This window comes from Vigna angularis, chromosome 4 (assembly GCF_016808095.1).
Source record: "Vigna angularis cultivar LongXiaoDou No.4 chromosome 4, ASM1680809v1, whole genome shotgun sequence".
Lineage (NCBI taxonomy): Eukaryota > Viridiplantae > Streptophyta > Magnoliopsida > Fabales > Fabaceae > Vigna > Vigna angularis.
In genome coordinates, this window is record NC_068973.1 from 3,682,058 (window position 1) to 3,704,471 (window position 22,414).

General features: G+C 29.8%; 2 protein-coding genes across 2 annotated transcripts; both read left to right on the forward strand.

Moving 5' to 3' along the window:
- Window positions 1-4,666: 4,666 nt before the first annotated feature.
- On the forward strand, window positions 4,667-9,383 carry LOC108331019 (protein Brevis radix-like 4). Its single transcript, XM_017565630.2, has 4 exons — window positions 4,667-5,277; window positions 7,827-7,962; window positions 8,266-8,684; window positions 9,065-9,383. Exons 1-4 carry the CDS (start codon window positions 4,874-4,876, stop codon window positions 9,141-9,143), a joined length of 1,038 nt encoding a protein of 345 aa, XP_017421119.1. The 5' UTR covers window positions 4,667-4,873; the 3' UTR covers window positions 9,144-9,383.
- Window positions 9,384-13,971: 4,588 nt separating this feature from the next.
- Window positions 13,972-18,640, forward strand: LOC108331940 (vacuolar protein sorting-associated protein 2 homolog 1). The gene is made up of 5 exons (XM_017566972.2): window positions 13,972-14,318; window positions 14,899-15,029; window positions 17,672-17,776; window positions 17,992-18,252; window positions 18,357-18,640. Exons 1-5 carry the CDS (start codon window positions 14,282-14,284, stop codon window positions 18,492-18,494), a joined length of 672 nt encoding a protein of 223 aa, XP_017422461.1. The 5' UTR covers window positions 13,972-14,281; the 3' UTR covers window positions 18,495-18,640.
- Window positions 18,641-22,414: the final 3,774 nt, after the last annotated feature.

Below are 22,414 nucleotides of genomic sequence, written 5' to 3' on the forward strand. Positions count from 1 at the left end.
TTTTTAAGTGAAATTTGAATTTAGTTCAAAATTTTAGATTAATTTAATTTTTTATAATTACATAAATTTATTTTTTTAACTAAATTTTAATAAATTTATTTGAATTTTTAAATACATTTTTAATTAATATTGAAAGAAAAATATGTCTTAAAAAATTAAAATGTTATTATGAGATGAGTTTAAAATATTAAATAATCTTAATAAAATTTGATTAAAATAATTAAATTTATACATTATCAAAATTTTAAGAAAAAAATTAATTCTAATTTTTTAAAAATTAAGGAATAAAAATATATTTTACTTTTTTTTAATTTTAACAAAATGGTTACAGAAAAAAAATATATATGTGAAAAATGTACTGAAATCCTCACTTATGTGATTATATAATTCATATACTTTGTTATAAATATGAGTTAACAATCTACTATTACAAGGTAAATCTTATATGTATTTTAGTAACTACGCATTGTTCACTTTTTTTATAATAATAAAAAATAACAAAACTATTACTATTATTATTATAAAATTAAATTAAATAACTTTTATAAATTTATTTTGTTTTTTTTATTTTGTAAGTAGTTTTATAATTAAATTTTAAAAACAATTAAATGAATAAAACTGTTAAATTTAAACCAGCAATAAAATTGATAAAATAATTATTTTAATTTTAAAAAAGCTTTATTTAAAGGATAAAATTAAAAAACAAAGAGAAATCATCTTAATATATAGTATAGATAAGAAATTTATCATTTTTATTTGATATTACAAAATTCTACCTATCTCACTATCAATATATCTGTAAAGTAGAAATCTCATTAAATTTATTATTGTGATACTCCCACAAATTATCCGACAATTGGACACAATTACTACATGCACAAGACATGTATTTATTAAAATAATATTACGATAGTTATTGTTTACAAAAAAAAACTTAAAACATTTTATTTGATACAAAATCTATATATCCAAATACTACATTATTCATTAGTATTACATATCCATCTTCTCAAATCAAAACAAATAATAAGTATGAGGAATAGAAAAATTAATATTAAATGTTTCTGGTGTATAGGGTGAGGAACGATCATCTAAACTAATTTGTTTTGAGTATTTTATCGATCGGGGTTTAACCTGCAAAAAGCACTCTAACGTTCTGATCAGATGTGTCTCAAGAAGGTTCAAAATGTACTGAATTATGTCAAAAAAATGTCTTTATTTATAGAGTCGAGAATAATCAAACCTATTAATTAGCCGTTATCAATCGTTGAGACATGAATTAATCATCCATTAATGACCGTTACCTTGTTAATAAACTTTAAATGACGTCTAAAGTCTATCGTTACCATTCAGTCTTATCCAACGGGTGGTTAACTTTACTTGGTTACACGCCATTTGGTACACTAAACTTACATCCACCCTACCATGTCTAACTAGATTTCAAACAATTAAAATTAAGTTAAAAAAAGGAAAAAAATAATACTTGAGTTACAAGTTTGTCAATGGATAGAGCAAACGGACCACCCGATCCGACCTATCACGGGTTGACCATTTAGTTAGTCAACCCAACCCGACTCATTTATTAGCGAACTGAAAAAATTCAAACTCGACTCGACTCACCATGAGTTGGTGGGTTAAATAGGTTAACCCATTGGCTCACTTAATTTTTTTTTCACCCTCTTCTTCCATAATTTTTATAACAAGTTACTTTCATCAATCTAATTGAAACAATAATAATTGAATTAATTGATATATAAAAGGGATTTGCATAAATAGAACAACGGTTTGAGTTGCAAGTGAGCCGGGTTAAAATTAACTCACATCAAAATTATACATTTTTTCAACTCAACTTTACTTGAACCGGTGGTGAACCAAATTGACTTATAGGTTTCAACCCATTTTGACAACACTAAACAAGATGAACAAAATACACAATTTAAATCATTGTACCGAAAAACATAAGTTGAACGTATAAATATCATAAATAATTTTGATAAAGCATTAGTTGATTGTGATTCTTCCAAAACTAAGTCACATCTAATTTGTCTGTATTAACTGTAAAATGGTTCACTAATCAAAATTATAGTGTTACGACTTTTGATTTACAACAAGTACACAAAGTCAACTTTGGATTATTTATTTATTTATTTTGGTTGACGCAAAGTCACATTTCATCTATTATATCATGTAATATCATGTAGTGTATTGTCTTATGTGCATTTATACGACACTCTGCATGCTTCATATAGTTTTATAATCAAAGTTCATTTAATGTTTTATATAACCTCTCACATGCTTTGTTAAACTTTATCTTTGTATGGTTCGAATAATGCCCTTAGTCTTAAAATCTTTTATACGCGTTTCATTCTTGATAAAATGTTGTACATAACAACACATTATTAAGTATCACTTACTAAATATCTTGCATAATTTTATAGAATCTAGTGCTAATTTAGAAAACCTAGAAGTACGATCACATAGTGTGCTTGAATACAACTTTGATAGTTCATGTATTATCGTCAATTAGTGCATGTTTATATATAAAAAATAAATAAAAAAATAAAAATGTCATCTCATGCTACTAATCCATAATGTAGATTTTTGTTTTCATTCTTTATCATTTTCTCTGGTCCATGACATAATTAGAAACCACTTTTCATTGTGTTTTCTTTGTCAATTTGGTCATTTTGAAGTGGGCTCTTGCTTCTTGCACTCTATCAATTTTCTTTCTGCACCCCATCATAATAGCTTATAGAATTTCCTTTCCAAATGGGTGAGTGTTTAAACAACTAGTACATGTATTTAAATTAATCTAATTTACTTACATTCATTAAAATGTGTTTAGCCCCTTACCAAAAACAGATTCTAATGTAAAGTAAAAAACGAAGCCATAACAACCAACTAAAAATTAAAATTAACATTTTAATTAAATAAAATGTGTATTACTGATAAATAAGTTAACTACTGATTTATTTAAAGACTTTATAGTCGATATAAGAGTGTTCACTAAATATTTCAAAATAACTTTATTTAATAAATTATAGTTCAGAAAATGTAAATTGTTTTAAGTAGGTTATATCTTGGACCTTACGCTCATTTATTTTTTTCGTATTTTAATGCTTTCTCTTATTGTCTTTTAGTTTGTTCAACTTGTCCTTACCTATTTCAATCTCATATACACAAATAGTCATTGTACTATTCTTACTATTTGCTAGGTTGTTTTTTAACTTTTACATTTTTACATTGAAAAGGATTTAACAATATAGATTGAAATAACAAAAATGTTTTACACGATGTTGTTCAGAAATTACGCATAATAAATATTGTAAAAAAATTTAAATCTAAGAGTAGTTTAAATGAAGAAATAGAAAACCTTCCACTTTTCAAAAATAAATAAAAAATTAAATTTATTAATAGTTATTGCCTGAATTATTTGAACGGAATAGTTGCTCAATTAAAAAAGCACACAATTTATAAAACACAAATAAAAATAATAATTTTTTAAAATAAAAGTTAATTATTTTAAAGAAAAATATAAAATCATAAAAATATATGTTTTGATAATACAAATTTTATTTGTGACAAAAACTATATAATTATATTTTTGTTATGATTTTACATTTTTCAACTTATCTATTGAATAATAAATTAGTTTATTAGTTTAAAATTTATAAATAAAAAACTTATCAAGCTAATCCATAATATATTAAATAAGTTTTCAAAGAAAATACTATAAGACACTCACAATTGACTGTAACTTTTGAATATACTTTATTTATTATAAGAATATTAAAATGAGCCAACTCAGATAAGTCAATTCATTATTAATTAAATTAAAAGTCATTTTACTCTTTACAAAAATTATAACTCAATTCGACTGTTACATGTGCGGTGGGTTGACTTCATACAACTATTTTATTTTATATATTCAGAATAATAATAATAATAATAATAATAATTGATTCAATTCACTTTTTAATAATTAATAGTGAAACTAAAATGTTAACTAAATTATCTAAATATTATTACAAAGAAAATAGTTAAAAATTAAAATATACAACTTAAACAAATAAACAATATTTTAATATTTAAGAATATCACATCAATTATAAGAAAAAATTTATAAAAATAATTAAAAGACTAATTAAGAATTATTATTGGTAGATTTTCAATTTTATCCAAATCTATTTAATTCACGGATTAAATAAACCGCTTTTAATTCAACCTACATTAAAAAAAATAATAAGTTTTTTCAGACCTAATATATATAATGAGCATGGATGGATAACTCACATGTTAGAATCTCATTTAGACATTTCTAACATTAACATGTTCATGCCTTGTCCAACGCAATTCATGTTATCAATCAATCACTTTGATGTTTCATCGCGTGTGCTTATTCACTCTAATAGTAGCATTGTAATATGTATTTGATTTCTGAACTAAATAAACGTTTTCAAAACTTTTATATGTTATAAGAACTTTTCACTTATCAGGAGTACTGATATAAAAAATACATAATATAAATTCCAAAAAAAAAAGGAAATTAGGAATCCCATGTCCCAACAAAAAAGCAGATTCCTCTTCTCTCTCATACAACACACAAATTTTACGCACACAGGCACAAAAGTCAGTAAACTAAAGTTACAAAACCAAACAACAAAAAGTAAGTAAAACAAACACCAACAGCGCACAATTTCTCTCGCCCCTCGTACCTGGTCTTTTTCCTCGTCCAAACACTCATTAATCTATTTGAACAATCCAAACACACCCTAAACCTTTTCTTCTTTCGGTGTTCTCTGCGGAGAATCTCTGACATAACGGTAGCGGAGGAACGTAACATAATTTCGCAAACTCCATCAGGGAAGGAAAAATGCTCACGTGCATAGCACGTTCCAAGAAACTCGACTCGGCGAGCGACGATCCGAGTTCGCGGGGCGCCAAATCGCTAACGTGTCAGCTGAAGGAGATGGCACTGAAGGCTTCGGGATCGTACAAGCAGTGCGGTCCGTGCGCGCCGCCGCAGAGTCGACTGAGTCGCGGTGGCGAGTCCGATTCGGAGTCGTCGCGGCGGCGGTGGGGGAAGGAGATGGAGGCTCGGTTGAAGGGGATTTCGAGCGGCGAGGGGACGCCGAGCTCCAGTGGGAGGAGAATGGTGGTGGTGCTGGAAGAGGAGGCGGAGCCGAAGGAGTGGGTGGCGCAGGTGGAGCCTGGCGTTTTGATCACGTTCGTATCGCTTCCGCGTGGCGGGAACCATCTCAAACGGATTCGGTTCAGGTACGCAATACGCATCTCTTTCAGTTTCACTCTCACTCTGTGTCGTTTTGTTGATTTGGTTGCCGTTTAGAGTTTGGACCTGAAGTGTGGGTTGGTCCATGCTGGACCGAGTCTCTCTGATTCTGTCCAGCGCCCTACTGATTCTGATTGTGATTGTGATACTCTGCTTAGCTTTCGTTATCTCATGCATACCAATGTTAATTAATGCTTCCATTTAATCCAATTAATACGTATTTTTGTTAAAAGTTATCAGAACTTTATGTTATATTTCAAACCTAAGAAACTATTGATTTTAGTTTTTATGTTGTTGTTTGATCTTGATTTTCATCCATGTTGTTTTTTAAAACCAAAAATGAAAATTAATAGGGATGTGTTTACATGGATGATGGTTGGTTTTATTTTATTTTGCCTTTTTAAATAATTGTTTCATGGAATTGAAAAAATATATAATCTTAAATTTAAATTAAGGGTTCTTTTTTTTAGAAGTAAGCTTGTTTTTAAGAAATTAATTTATTTTATATATTTTTGACACCTGATTCACGTTGGTAAAATATAATGTACTATGACATATATTTAGTACCCAGAGATAAATAGAACTTATCATAAAAGAGGAGAAAATTAATAGGAGAACACTGGAAGTCTTTAAAACAAAATGAAAAAAAAGGAACAAGTCTAGATAGATTTGTATATGAATTTTTAACAATATGTAACTAATCATCAGTTCATTTGAATGTGGATGTAATAATGATCTAAATAAATTTTAATTTTTCAACAAAATAGACTGAATTTAATTTCTTAAAATTTATGCATGGTGCGTTAACATTGATGAAATAGATATAAGTTTTGTTTTGTGAGGTCTCCAAATGCTATATTTGTTCTTGATGATGAAGCGAGTGTGATATAAAAGGTCATTTAAGTGGTGTGATGCATGATTTTGCATGAGGTGAGTGATGATCCTCCAAAAACATTTAAGACTATTTATTTTCCGAAAGCAATCAAAATTTTACAACCAGAGACCGACAACGAATCGAAACCTTTGTCTATTTTTGTTTTGGTTAGAAAATGAAACTTGGATTGGAACAGGTATCTAGTTTGACCCCTTTATTTCTGATCATTGTTACTGTTCATGCTCTTCCATATACGAGATTAGTGTCGAAATCTCATGTTTTTTCAACGCCATAAGTGATTAAATTGAATGAATCGTTCTCTGTATATTTGGTGGGTCCATCTTCTCCTGCTATTTCACGCCTTTGCCAAAAGCAATCCATAAAGTGTGGCTTGAGAGTAGATGTGGGTCAGTGTTAATTGTCTTGGGAACCTTTAAAACTGGGTCTTGTCGTTTGGTCGGAAGGAGCTCTTACTCATTATTTTTACGAATTTTACAAGGATGAAAAGGTAAAAAAATATTTTTAAATTTTATACCATTTTTAAGATACGAATATTAAATAATTTTTGTGATACCAAGTTTTTTATATCCAGATAATAAATATATTTTTTCACAAACAATAGTATATATTCTTGTCTTCTCTCTCTCTCCAATAACAGTATCTGTCTTTTGATCTGCAATTTTGCTGGGGAATGCTCCCACATCTTCTTTCACACCATAACTATATACAAGACAAAATGTGAACATCTACTAGGTGGGGACCTAGTAAAGTTGTAGATAGTAGATAGATAGCATAGCTTATAGTGTTGTCCTATTTTTGCCAAACTCGTATTTTTGTCTTTTATCACATCGTGAAATAAAAGCATCAAATGGTAACTTGAGGTGCAATCTCAACCAATGTATAGATAGGCCATAGGGGTGCTGGTGGGTGGGTCAATGCAGAAATGATTTTCTCTCTCTCTCTTTTTGCCCCCACGAATTTTAACTAAGAAATTTAATTAAGAGCATACTTAGGTCTTTAGTTAATATTTAAACCTAATGAAACATTTAAATCATTTCTTTGTTTGGTGCGATTAGTGATGTGGTTGAGACTAAAGTTTGGACCCACCTGCTTTCGATTGCTTAGACAACTTCACTGTAAGGTCAATGTTGGCCTTAGAACAACTTTATTTTCCTCACTGAATGATCGGGTTTGCTTTTAATTATTCATCAGAGAATTCTTTGTCAAAAAGCATCTGCTCGAGTGACCTACCATAATTGAGAACAGTGTCATACACCACTGTCAATTAAATATTTGGTCAACAAACTAACAAAATCATAATATATAGCAGCAAATTGTGACTAGTTTGATGCTTCAATACCATAGTCTCAAGGGGGCCATTCCATTCAATGATGCACTTGGAACAAAACATAATCATATTGGTCGAATAACATCGCCAAAAAAAAAAGACAATGGAGTTGGCCAAATAAAGACAAAACAACAGAAAATAAGAATGTTCAACTTTCGATATTCTGTCATTACTTTTAGATTAATATTGCATTGTTAATTTTCAAAATTCTGATGCTAAGTGTCATAACGCTTCATTCTCAGTTATAGTTCGTATGATAAGATGCCTTAAAAACTGGGACGTGAACTGAATTATGGTTTATTTTTCATGTGTAGTCGCGATATATTTAACAAATGGCAAGCTCAGAGATGGTGGGCAGAGAATTACGACAAGGTGATGGAACTTTACAATGTTCAAAGGCTTAACCGGCAAGCTATCCCTCTTCCAACTCCACCAAGGTCTGAAGACGAGGTATCGTATGAACTTATTGAGCTCCTACACATGTTGTTCACCGTTTTGTAATTGTCTGCATCATGTTACTTCACCCAAATGATTATTTTAGGTACTTTTATTCTACAATGTATACATTTCTTACGTATCTGCATGTATAATAACATGAATCACTTGGGTTAGAACTTAGAATCATTACACACCTACAAGCTCTTAGAATCATTACTGCTCACTTGTCTCCATTTTCTCTTAGTTTACCAAGGCGAAAGTTTTAACTACATTTTTAGTGTTGTTGATTTGTTTCGGTGTGTGGGTTGAACGCAGAGCTCGAAGCGTGAATCAATAGAAGAGATCCCTGTGACACCTCCGCTGAGCAGGGAAAGGCCACCGTGTAATATATTCCGTGGAGGAGGAGGAGGGGTGGCAATGGGGTACTCATCCTCTGATTCGTTCGATCAGCATTCATTGCAATCCCGGCATTACTATGATCCGAGTGGTGTGAACTCAACCCCGAAGGTGTCGACCATTAGTGCTGCTGCGAAGACAGATATCTCATCATCAATGGATGCTGATGCTTCTATCAGAAGTAGCTCATCTAGGGAAGCTGATCGCTCCGGCGATTTATCAATCAGTAATGCCAGTGACCTCGATGCTGAATGGGTCGAGCAGGATGAACCTGGGGTTTACATTACCATCAGAGCTCTCCCTGGTGGCAAAAGGGAGCTCAGACGAGTAAGGTTCAGGTATGACATTTCAGTTGCTGTATTGTGATGTAGAAGTTTATAAAATTTATGTTGGAAATCACACTTCAACTCATATAATGTCAATTTAGAGTATACAGGACAATTTAAAAGATATATATAAATGCAAATATCGTCTTATAAACTAGTTTTATGAAATTGAGTTAGACTTAAAGTTTAGAGTTTAGTTCTTAACATGATATCAAATTCATGAATTATAACCTATCCTAATAAGATTTATAAGTATCACGTTGACTACATATAAAATCAATTTAAAATATATATATATATATATATATATATAAATGTAAATCTTACTTTATAAGTTAATTCTGTGAGGTTGAATTGAATTTAAAGTCTACGATGTGTTTTGTTTGTTACAGTCGAGAAAAGTTTGGGGAGGTGTATGCTAGACTGTGGTGGGAAGAGAACCGTGCCAGAATACATGAACAGTACTTGTGAGATTCATTAAAGGGGTGGTGGTTGTGGAGGTGATCTTTCTTTTTAGTTTTCTTAATTATTGATGATCTATATGTTTTTGCTATATATGTATGTCATCTATTCCAGTTGTTTTCTTTAAACCAGGTAGCAATTGTTTTGTTCCATGCTCATAAGTAATGAGTGTAAATTACATAGATCTTAAATTGGGCACAAAGAATGACTCTACTCTTTTTATCTTGCAACTTCTACATTTATTATAACTGTTCAACTGCAATTTGCCTTCAAAGATACAACATCTTAAGGAAGGTTGAAAAAGCTATTGATAAAAGGTCGTATATTACTATTAGCAGTATCAGAAGAAGAATTGAAGATATGAACACGAGCAATTGTGGGTTTACTCAATTAAATTAGTCCAAAATGATGAAATGCTCTTAAGTAAAGTTGAATTAGTAACTCTATTCTATTAACTAAGAAGGTCTTAATTTACTTTTTGTGACTTCTATTTATATCACATTAAGGTTTCGTATATATACTTTTCTTTTTCAATTCAAGGATCTTATAATAAGATCTCGTTTAATGATAATATTATTTACAGTTCAACTTAAAAATATTTATTATTATGGGATATTCTTTTGAAATAAAGACTACTTTGAAAAAAGAAACATTCCTATGATCTAAGGTTTTATTTATTTGTTTATTATTTATGATCTAATGTTTTATTGTCATGTCAATATTTCGATGCAAAAGACTCAAATCTTAAATTTATGATCTTCTAAAATGACTTCTGCAATGAAGATTTATAAATTTTAAATATAGAACGACTAAAATAATTTGGGCTAAAGTAATAGGTAACAAACTTTCTGGCAAAGATATTGTGATAGACATGAACATATTTTCAGTTCATTGAAGAGTTTGGACTCCTCTATTTTAATTTATCAAAGTAACATTAATAAGCTAAAACATATTTTTAATCCATTAAAACAAATATATTAACATTTATATAACTTTCTTATTTTCAAACCAAACCATTTGATGTGAGATCAAAATCAAAGTTTTTGAAATCTTTTCTACTACTTAGAAAGAGGGTACAAACTGAGTTGAAAACTCTTTTTTGTTATTGTAGGGTGAGGTTTGCATCCACTTATAAATAGGCTCTAACCTGGCTCTAATACCATATTAAAAAGTGAGTTTAAGCCTAACTCAACCCCACAAAATCGGCTTGTAAGGTGAGGTTTACACTCACTAATAAATTATGAATTGGCCTTATCTCGAATCGATGTAGGACTTTCAACAGTCTTTATACTGTCTCTATATAGAGTTTCCAGCTATAGTATAATATATGGTGCTACTCAAAGTGTAATAAAATATTCTAAGGTTCAAGATTTGGTTTCTTGAATTGTTTACTTCATTGTTTTATATTGTCTCTATATAGAGTTTCCAGCTATAGTATAATATATGGTGCTACTCAAAGTGTAATAAAACATTCTAAGGTTCAAGATTTGGTTTCTTGAATTGTTTACTTCATTGTTTTTGTTTGTATGCTTGGAAACAACGTAAAACTTTTAATGTGAACTTAGTTAGTTTGATTGAATAATTAGACGTAGCTCTTAGATAAAAGTGAATCGATATAAAATTTTGTTATCTCTCTTTATTATTGGATTCTTAACATGCTTTGGTTTATTTTCACATATAAATTTGAAAGAAAAAAATATTGAAATTAGAAAACTTATTGAGTTTATTAAAATTGGAGTTAGTACAATTTATTCACTCTCAAACTTAGTCCTTTAAAACTAACATAAATGATAAAGAAAAATGCATAGATTGGATAAATATTTAATTTTAGCTCCCAAGGTCAATAAAGGGAATCTTTATAGATGACAATATATTTTAAAGATTTTATTGAATGGCATATTATTGGTGATGCATGTCATATTTCAAATATCTTAGGAAAGTTGTTAGCTTGTATGGTTTTCATGGAAATATAATGTATATTAGATATTTAATTAAAAGTTTAGGTCACTTTTGGAAGATCTTATAAAAACATTTTGGAAATAAACTTATTTTTATTATCACTTTGTCATCTACAAATTAGTTTTTAAACAAAGCTAAACTTTTTAAGAATCTAAGAAAGTGACAAGAACTTTTTTTCTTATGAAGTTTTCATTTATTAGAGTGATTAAGACAACAATTTATCATTCTTTTGTCAAGGTCATGTATTGAATTCATTGACACACTAGTACAAAAATCGCATACAACGTCATATCAGGAGACGTTAAATTAACGTCAAATTTTGTTAATATACGACGTTAACTTAACGTCGAATTTTGTCAATATTCCACCTTAATCAATTTTGTTATTTTTTTTAATTAATTCTGATCCTTTTTTACAACTCTATGAGACCTGAAAAGCAAAAAAACAACAAATTTCAGTGTTTGGTATTTTATAAAGCATGAACTATAAACGTGTAGTGTAGTATCAACAACAAACAATAATAACCAACAACAAACAAGTTCAATCAAACAACAACAAACAAATTCAACCAAACAACAACAACAAACAAGTTCAACAAAAAAGAACAACAAACAAGTTCAACACATAAGTTCTTCAAAACGAAAACGAAAACTAACCTTCAAAATGTGGGTTCATCGGAATAAAGTCTCGTCACCAGTGAGAGAGAAAGCAGAATGCGCCTATGAAGGAGAAGAACACAAAAATAATCGGTTAAAACAAACAAAAATCATACATAAAGTAGTTAATTAACATGCATTTGTATCAAATGAAAGAAAGATTACATGTGATGCTCGTCAAACTTCGTTCGAGAAAAGTTTGAGAAGAGAAGAGGGTATTGCGCGCTAAGACAAAGTGAATGAATTTTCAATCTCCCGCTCAAATTTTATTGAATTTACTAACCTTTTGACGTCGAATTTAGAGGGCATTCGACGTTTTATATCATTTTACGTCGAATTACAATTCTAAACGACGTTTAATAATTGCATTTATTTACAAAAAAAGCCACCGTTCATTTTTAATGTTGGCTATTCAGTGGTTGAACGTTAAACGCGTGACGTATACGCTATTTTTGTACTAGTGACATCACCTTATGACCTTATACCTCTTCCAAAATTTGACTATATGTTGCATAATGATAGTTTAGAAAATTCACAATTTGCAATGAAATTTGATGTAGGTCTCTCTTGGAGATAGCATGAAAACTTCATGAATGATCACTAATGGTTTTTAACCAAAGACAAAAGTAAACAATAAAACAAGGTAAAATTGAAAATAAAAAATGGTTATGGTAGAAAAGATAAAGAACTCACCAACCTAGTTCACAAACTAAGGGTAGACGCTACAAAAAAAAAAACTCTCAAGGTAAGAACTCATTAAAGAGAATTGAGGTACAAAAAATAAAAGAAAAGGAAACAAATATAGGGGTACAAAAAATAAAAACGGAAAAAGAAAAGGAAAATAACTAGAGAGTGTGAAAAAGACAGTAGAGGATGAAGAACTTGTGTTGTGAGAATGGAAGTTTTAGGAAATAAGATGGTGGTGATGAAGAAATCAGATGGAAGAGAAATAATAAAAGGAATAATTAAATGGACAAAAATTATAAAGAAAAATGGGTGAAGAAATCGAATGAAGAAAATGATTGGAGAAAAATAATAAAAAGAACGAGTGGGATAATTAGATGGAGAAAAATGATACAGAAAAATGGGTGAAAAAATTAGATGGAAAAAATAAAAATAAAAATAATAGAAAATGAGTGAGGTAATTGGATTGAGAAAATGAAAAAAAAAATGATAAAAAAAATGAGTGGGATAAGCCGGGTGGTTAATTGAAATATAGGAAAAGTGTAATTATTAAAAATGTGTTGGGTTTGACAAAGGGGTGTAAACAGTAAAAATATATTGAATTAGTTTACCGTTAAAAAGAAAGAGTAAAAATGAAAAACAAGTGAGATTTCAAAATGGTAAATTCAGGGGTGCAGAAAGTAAAATAATTATTTTTTTAAAGAGAGAGCTAGGCCGACAAAAAGTCCAGCTTTTTTCCTTTCTTTTTTCTTTTCTATTTTCTTTGTATCTCTTTTTGAATAAAGATTTATTTAATTAAATAATTTTTTTTGTTGCTTGTTATATTTTTTCTCTTATCTTGCTACACCTAATTTATTTAAACTTTTTGTAATATGACTTTCACAATACAAAAAATAAAGTGATTCATAACTAACTTGAATTTATATTTGCTTTTTTATGTTTCAATCTTCTCATGTTTGAATTTTATAATGTATTTTACGAACTTTTACTTTTTGTTTACTTGAATGGATATATGAAGAGAGTGATTGAGTGAATTTGAAGATAAATTTTATTGTTGTTTATTTGAATGAATTTGGAGGTAAGTGAGAGTGATTTTGGAAACGTTTGTAAAAATTAGTGTAGTATTTGATTGATGTGATAGATTACAAAAATTTACTTCCAAATTCATTCTTACCTACCTCCAAATCCACTCAAATAAACAACAAAAAGATTTATTTTCATATCCCTTCTCAAATCCATTCCATCATTCTCTCAAAATTCATGAACAAAGCTTAGACTTTGCTACAACTGAAAAAAAAAGTCATATATTATATTTATTTGATAAGACAGTATTATCATATTATATTTGATGAAATAAAATCATATTATAATAAAATAAGATAAGCGTTATATTTTATCTGTTATACACTTCACAAAAATAAAGATAATAAACTCGAATTAAAGAAAAACTATCACGAAATATTAAACTTTATTAAACTATCACAGAGAAACAAATTCCGCTGTTTAAAATTCGCCTCTTTCCAAATTGATTTCGCAAATATTAGAAGAGAAGTCGCTGGCAATACAGCAGAAAAGTTGTGCGGTTATTTCTTAGAAACTGATTAAACAACAACGCAACTGTGGGTCCCACACCGAGTGCGGCACGTGTGGGAAACGGCGGTGATAATCGTTCGTCGATGATTCCTTCATTCAACGCTTACCGCGTAAGCAACCTTCGATCAAAAGCATAATCACCCAATACCAAACCAAGCGCATAACATAACGAGATCGGAGGCTTTTACGTTGTTCTTTCGTCTTTTGCATTTTCCATTGGATCTCTGCTGAGGTTGTTCTTCCCACTCCATAACCATGAGTTTCATCTTCGGAAAGAGAAAAACACCCGCAGGTTTGTAAATCATCGCCTTCTCTGTTTAAAAGTCGAATTCGGTGATTTTTCAAAATGGGGTTGCTATCTTTTGATTACAGAGTTATCACTCGTCATCAAAATCTTTGCTTTTGTAATATTATGTTCAATTGAACAAAGCAGATGCACTGCAAAACTTGTTCGGTCGTTTATGCAAAGTTAAATTCTTTGGATGATTATTTTCCGACCATTTGATTTTATTTTTCTTCTTTCTGTTGTGATTGCTGTATTGCATGTTTAACTACGATCTGTTGTATTTTTTTCTCTAGATTATCTTGTCTCCTTGTTTTGATAAGATTCAGAGATTTCCTTAAGATTTGTACTTTATATTCCTTTTCTTTTCAATTTCAATTAGAATTATGCTTTGCAACTATTGGAATTATGATTTTAGTGATCCACTGGCGGGCACGTGAAGTTGTTTACTTCATTCAAACGGGGTGTCTTTGAGAGGGTTATTGCAAGTATCCAACATGCGTTAACATGTCTTTGATTGATTTGGTCTCATTCAGTAACACTGCATATTGATTTCATAGTACCTGAACATATAGTGTGTGACTTTCAGAACTTCTGCGGGAAAATAAGAGGATGCTGGACAAATCAATTAGAGAAATTGAGCGCGAGCGGCAAGGTTTGCAAACACAAGAGAAGAAATTGATTTTGGAGATAAAGAAAAGTGCTAAACAAGGCCAGATGGTATAGTGATTGTGTCCTAAGTCTATTATTTGTCTAGTTTTTAGTGGTATGTATGGTTAACATATATTTTTGTCAATATGTTAGTTTACCTTTTTTATTATGCAAATCTATAACACATAACGTCTGCTGTTTGGTAAAGGATTTGGAATGGAATTTTCTGCTCTTCCCTAGAAGGAGGAAGAGGCATGAATGTGTTAGCTGTTTTGATGATATTGTTTTTCTAATTCTCACAACTTCCTTGTTCTTTGCTGTGTCTTGTTTGTAACTGATACCTGTGGTTGGGGAAGTTTGTTCTACTTAAATGTTATCACTTGTATTAACCAAATTCACATTGATTTTTGGGATGAAACTTTTGTTCTTGCTGTTTTTTCCACGAGCAACTCCTTCCCTAGCGCTATTGCAGACTCAATGTGATGCCTGTTTCTCTAATGCATTTCCTAATTACTGTTGCAGATCAACTGTGGTGCTTAATTTTTCCATTATTGTTCAAAAATCCATAAGATAAATAAATGGGACTACCATTTTCGTTAATTGGAACTCCACTACATCCTCTTTGGTTGTATTGATAGTAAGTGTTAGTAGAAGCACTCACTTTAGCTATTTAACTTGGTTCTAGGTCGTTGCAGTAGTTACAGCTGTAACAGTCAACTGATAACTGACAGATTGCCAGGCTGGCGATATTGTTATGAATCATCAGTATATAATTACCATAACATCGCTTTAGAACAACATAATAAAATCATTCTGTATCATTTGAGGAAGTCTCCTCTCCTCTCTTCACTTTTTTTTCCCACTCTAGTTTATATCTTTCTGTTTTTACTACTGAATTCTATTATGGTATCACAAACTTGCGAATGATCCTGAGCCATGACCATTGACCACACTTGCAATCTGTTCAACTCAGCTGATCATGGGGCTTTATCATCAACGTTCTCTACTGCTCCATTGATGTTTTCACAATCTGTCTCAGTGACTCGGAAGAGTTTTCTTCTCTTTAAACAGCAAGTTGAAGCTATCATTGCTTGTATCAATGTGTAGTTCATTCAGGAAGTCCACTTTGGAAAAACCTATAAAGCTTACCAGAAACAGGAGCAACAAGATGCACTCATGCATGCCACAGCTCTCTTAAACCCCAATTGGCACTCAGCTGTGCAAGAACTTTCAGCACTTTTTGCCAATAGTACTTGGACTTCAATACCCTTAGACGAAGAAGCTGTATGGTCCAGCCTTCAGGATTTGAAGCAGTTAAAAACTCTCTTGCTTCCAAAGCCTTATTTGGCCTAAAACAGACCTGACTTGAGAGGTTCGCTAACACGCTGCGTAGCCTTGTCAGCTGTGCAAAAATGACTAATCTCCGTTCATATTAACCACTTTCTGCCACTGTGTTTACATCCTAGTCTGTGTTGATGACATTTTCATTACAGGGAATTATTCTATCCTTGTTCAGCAGCTTAAGATTGAGCTTAACTCAGTGTTAGCCCTCACACAATTGGGGAATTTGGATTACTTCATGGGAATTGAAATTAAATATCTCCCCTGTGGTTCCATCTGCTTATCTAAAAGGTAAAATTTGTGATCTATTTGCCAAAGCCAACATGTCAACAGAAAAGGGAATTACGTCTGTCAATCAATACATTGGAAAATGATTGGGAAGATTCTTAGATACTTCCAATGTGTGATCAACCATGGATTACTGTTTCAACCTCCCGATCCCAAGAAAACCCAACTATTGGCCCATTCTATTGGCCTTAGACCCAGATAGCTAAAGATCAACATCCGGGACATGCATATTTTACCTTGGCCCGAATCTGATCTCATGGTGGTCTAAAAAGCAGACCTTGGTTGCTCACTCATGTAGAGGCCAAACGTCATTGACACTACAGCTAAGATCCTATTATTCGGTCTCTTCAAGAACTTCACGTTCCTATTCTAGCACTGCTACCTTCTGTGATAACCTAACTAGGTTCTATGTCACTGGCTCATAATCCAGTACTTCACTCTCGTATCAAACACATTTGGGTGTCTCCTTTGTCAGAGAAATGGTTATCAATATTAGCAGAAGCCTCTGTGTGTCATGTATGTACCCTCTAATGATTGGATTCTAATAATACTTACCAAGCCATAGACAACACCAGATTCCATGGTGAAGAAACAAACTCAATAATGGTTGAGCAATTTTAATTGTTGAGCCCACTTGAGTTTGAGTGGATGCTGATAGAGTAGAAAATCATGGTTTTCTATAGCTTAGGTTCTGCTAGGTAGTTTCCGTAGTCACAGCTGTAAAAGTTAATAAATAATTGACTGATTGCCAGGCTGATTGTTCAGATCAACTAGAATGGCTACATTCATTCTAATTTGCTGGAGGAACACTTGTATATTCCCTTTCTTTTTCTTGTTTATACCGGTTTCTATCTACCACAGATGTCTAATAGCATCATCACATTTATATGGAAATGATTAGCGATTTGATTATTTCAAGATAGTGGAAGTGACTTGCCCTTGATGAATTCAGTTTGGTTTCAATGTTTTTAACCAATAAGATTAGATATTTACCGCAAATCTAGATTTGTCTGTAGTGGCATATATGTATGCCTGTTGTTTATAGTTAACTATTGATTTAACCTTTAAGGTGGGTTGTTCAGGGAGCTGTTAGAGTCATGGCAAAAGATCTGGTTAGAACACGGCATCAGATTGAGAAGTTTTATAAGCTAAAATCTCAGCTCCAAGGTGTATCCCTCCGAATTCAGGTATGTCATTGTGGTGACTGTATCTATTGTTTTGTAATTTTTGTTTCTGTCATGTATTGTTAATATAGGGTAATGGTTCTTCCCCAAGGTCCATGGCATTTTTTTTTCTTGATATATGATTAACTGGCCAACAGTCACAAAATTTTGATTAAAACAGACGTCTTTATGATATTGAAGTGCTAAAAGGTAGTTTCTGTTGTGCTTCACTTTTTCAGACTTTGAAATCAACACAAGCAATGGGTGAGGCTATGAAAGGCGTGACAAAGGCCATGGGGCAAATGAATAGGCAGATGAACTTGCCATCTTTGCAGAAAATCATGCAGGAATTTGAGAGACAGAATGAGAAGATGGAATTGACATCTGAGATGATGGGAGATGCTATAGATGATGCTTTGGAAGGAGAAGAAGATGAAGAAGAAACTGAGGATCTAGTGAACCAAGTTCTTGATGAGATTGGAATTGACATCAACCAAGAGGTATATGATTATGGTTTCCCATTCAACATCTCTTGTCAACTGAAAGTAAATGAATGAAATTCTCTACAACAAAGCCTGATGAGTTGTTTTTGTTTGATATGCAGCTTGTAAATGCACCATCATCAGCTGTTGCTGCCCCAGCTGCAAAGACCAAGGTAGCTCAAGTTGAAACTTCTGGGAATGATGATGGAGGGATAGATAGTGACCTACAGGCAAGGTTAGACAATTTGAGAAAAATGTAGTCTATCCTCTATTCAGGAAACTCCAGTTTTTCTGGGAAAATTGATGCTCATATGTACCATAGTATAATTGAGAAGTTGTGCCAGGATTTGATGAACTCATGATTATAAAATGACGGTTTTTAAAGTAAATAAATTTAATTTTGCTCCCCCTTTGAATTATTTATTTTGAATATGATGGTTTTTTGAATAAATAAACAATACATTTTCGGTTATCAAAATGGATTGTAAATTATCTAGAATTTATCATTTTGCAGAACTTTTAAAATTATCTATTTCTTTTTAACAAATCCAACAAGTTTGACTTGTATAACTTTAACTTTATCACACTCACATTTTTACCACAAAATCATTTGTACAATTCTAAACAAATTTAAAAGTAGAATAAAATTCAAAGTTTATTATTCAACCTTAATAATTCTCTTGGTTCCTTAAACAAGTTAAACTATCAATATTCAAGTATTTTCTAAATAAATAATCACTAAAGTAAAATCCTTACATTTACTTGCTCGGTTAACAGCAACTACATGAAACATTGTTTCAAAGTTTATATCAACTCAATCAAAGTTAATTATACCAAATTCAATTATACAACCATAAACAAACTAATAAATTTTTAAGGTGAACTTATCACACCCAATTTCAATTGTTATAACTTAATCCAACATTCATCATAACTAATACTATTATCGAGTCATAACTTTCACTATCAACAATAACAATTTTCATAACACATGCATAATTGTTCAATCAATTCAACAAAAGTACAAAAATCAACTTAAAAGCATCTTATTAAAATTTCTCCTAAATTCTAATATTTCAATTAAAGGATAAACTTTCGATAATCATGTATCAACTTGAACATTTAAGTGTCATTTAGAGAAGCCAATAATGATATATTTTCCTTCCTGAAAAATTAAATGCTAAAGCTCAAAAAAATCAAAAGGACAAATTGAGAAAACTTCAAGATTCTAAAGATATAAACAACACAACAGAAAACAATCAAACTTCAAACAAAGACTAATCTAATTGAGATAATGACTCTTTTCAATTATCAAAAACAATATTGATATTAAATCCAAATAAATAGAAGAATAAAAAGGGTTTTTCAAAATTACTCTATTTTAATTTTTATATGGTTAAGAATAATATTAAGTTCACAAATTAATAGAGATGAAATTTGATCTTATAAAATATAAAAATTTAGGTGAGAATATTTGAAGAAAAAAGAGAGAAAAATTAGAAAGAGATAAAAGTATGAGATACAATTTAAGAAAAAGAAAGAGGAAGCTTTATGATTTTTTACTCACCTAATATGTTCTCAAAAGTATTTATATTATTTAGTGTGCTACAATTATATCACTAATAATTATGTTTTCTCTTGATCAAATTTAAAATATTAAGATAAAATATAAAATTTTCAAGTTATAACAAAATACAAAAAATTACATATAGACTAAGATCAATTTCACAAAATAAATTAAAAATACCTAAAATTTATTTCATTCTTAATTTGACTATATTAGATACAGATAATATAATAAGTATATATATATATATATATATATATATATATATATATATATATATATATATATATATATATATATATATATGGGTTTGTGTTTATGATTTTTTATGATCAATTTCACAAAATAAATTAAAAATACTTAAAATTTATTTCATTTTTAATTTGATTATATTGTATACAGATAATATAATAAGTATACATGTGTGTGTATAAATATATATATATATAGGTTTGTGTTTATGATTTTTTATGATGGTTTATATTGTTTAACGACAAGTGTTTATGATTTTTTCAATTGGAAATACAGTAGTAGGATGACAAAGAAAAGATTGAAGTGAGATAGATGAAAGAGAAAGGATAAAGAGGAGAGAGAGAGCTGAGTTAGGATTTGAGTTTTTTTTTTTTAGTTTTGAGAATAAAAATTGTTAAAATACCCTTAACCTTAAAAGTTACTAAAATATACCAATAAAAAACAGACGCGTTTTATATATATATATATATATATATATATATATGTATATGCGCGCAATTTCAAAGAATGTTTATCTCAATATTTGTTGGTTCTTCGTTCATTTATGACACTTGGGCTGGTAGGTTCAGAAAATTAATAATGACATAAAGAAATTGAACCTGCAAATTAATGGAAGACGCATCCGTGACTATCACGTATTTGTTTTCTTTTTGTCATTTTGGATCTTTTGACCAAATGAAATTATAAATAAATAATAAAAATACATATATTTATTATATTTATAAAATATTTTAATTCAAAATTAAATGTTTAGAACACTTCTGGCTAATCCTGTCAGTTATAAAATAATGTTAGTAAATATATCGCAATTATTCACTATGGTAAATATATTTATTTTTATTAAAAAATATATTCGTATTTACTTTAAGAAAACACATTTTGAAAAAAAAAATATAATTGGATTCCGTAATGCTCTTTCCGTTCTAAAACTCTTAATGTTTAAAATTATTGTACAATATTTAAAAACATTTAATTTATTGACAAATGTACATTTGATCTAAAATACACTCATTTAATATATGCAATTTTAATTATTAATTAATCTTAATTATAACACAATAAAATATGACAATTATTATATATTTAAGTAAGGATATATAGAAAAAATATAAAAATGTCAAGAATTTGAGAATAAAAGTGAGAAATCGTAAAATAAAAGTTAGATAAGGAAGGAAGTATTTAACAAGAATGTGTATGATGAAAAATAATTATGAGAATACAGAAATCATACATAATATAATACATTTAAATTTTAAGTATGACCTTTTTGTAGAAAAAGTAGAATGAGAGAAATATCTTATTGTAGAGAATCAACTAATTATAAGTAAAACTAATTAATTTAATATGACTCAATATTACTTGTATAAAATCATTGTTTATACATGAAAATTTTCAATACAATAAATTAATCCAAATTTAGTACTGTTTACCATTTTTCATAATTTAAGCATGTGAAAAGAAAATATATTCTTATAATTTATATTATTTATTTCTATCATTTGAATAAACACGTGCCCAAGTTGATAATATGGTAGCATGAGTGGTGTTTGAAAGAAGAAAAAGCAGACTTAGGTGGCGTTTTATGTGACATGAGACGTCGAGAAGGTGTGTCCCTAGTTTCTATGGTGTCATATAGGTGGCTACCATCTCCTACACTATATGTGAAATGTCTTTCTCTTTGCATTTACCAACCAAGAGCCTCATGGAATACACACCTCACGTGTCTATTATCAAAATTCTCTTTTTTCTCTCTCTTTTACCTTCTTCTTCCAAATTTCAGAATTTGAATTAAACCATCAATTTAAAGTAAAATTATGCAACTTAAAATTTAAATAAAATAGCTTATCAAACTTTTCCATCATATTTTAAAGATTTTGATCTATCAAAACAACGACAACATATCAAGTATTTCTATTAAGTGTTTCTTTAATGTTTCAAATCATTTATATTGGTTATTTAAAATAAGAGAATTAATAATTGATTTTTTTAGGGATATTTGTTACAAAAATATAATACCAATAAAACATGAACGTATTTACATAAAATATTGTTATTATTTTTAATATAAAACATTAAGATAATAAATTTATGAGTTTTTTATTTTATAAAATATTTAATTTTTTCATTTTAATTCAAGTTGAATTTAGATTCACACTCAAATTCTCAATATTTTTTTTTGAACAAAAACATTTTCAACTACAAATATCTTAATGGTGACATTCTTATATCATTGTTATATTACAATGAAATACATTTGCTCATAACATCTTGTCAGAAAGACTTTCGATACAAATAATCCTAATATATATGATTCTTTATCTATATTGTACCTCATTTAAGCTTATCATTAGGACGAATCAT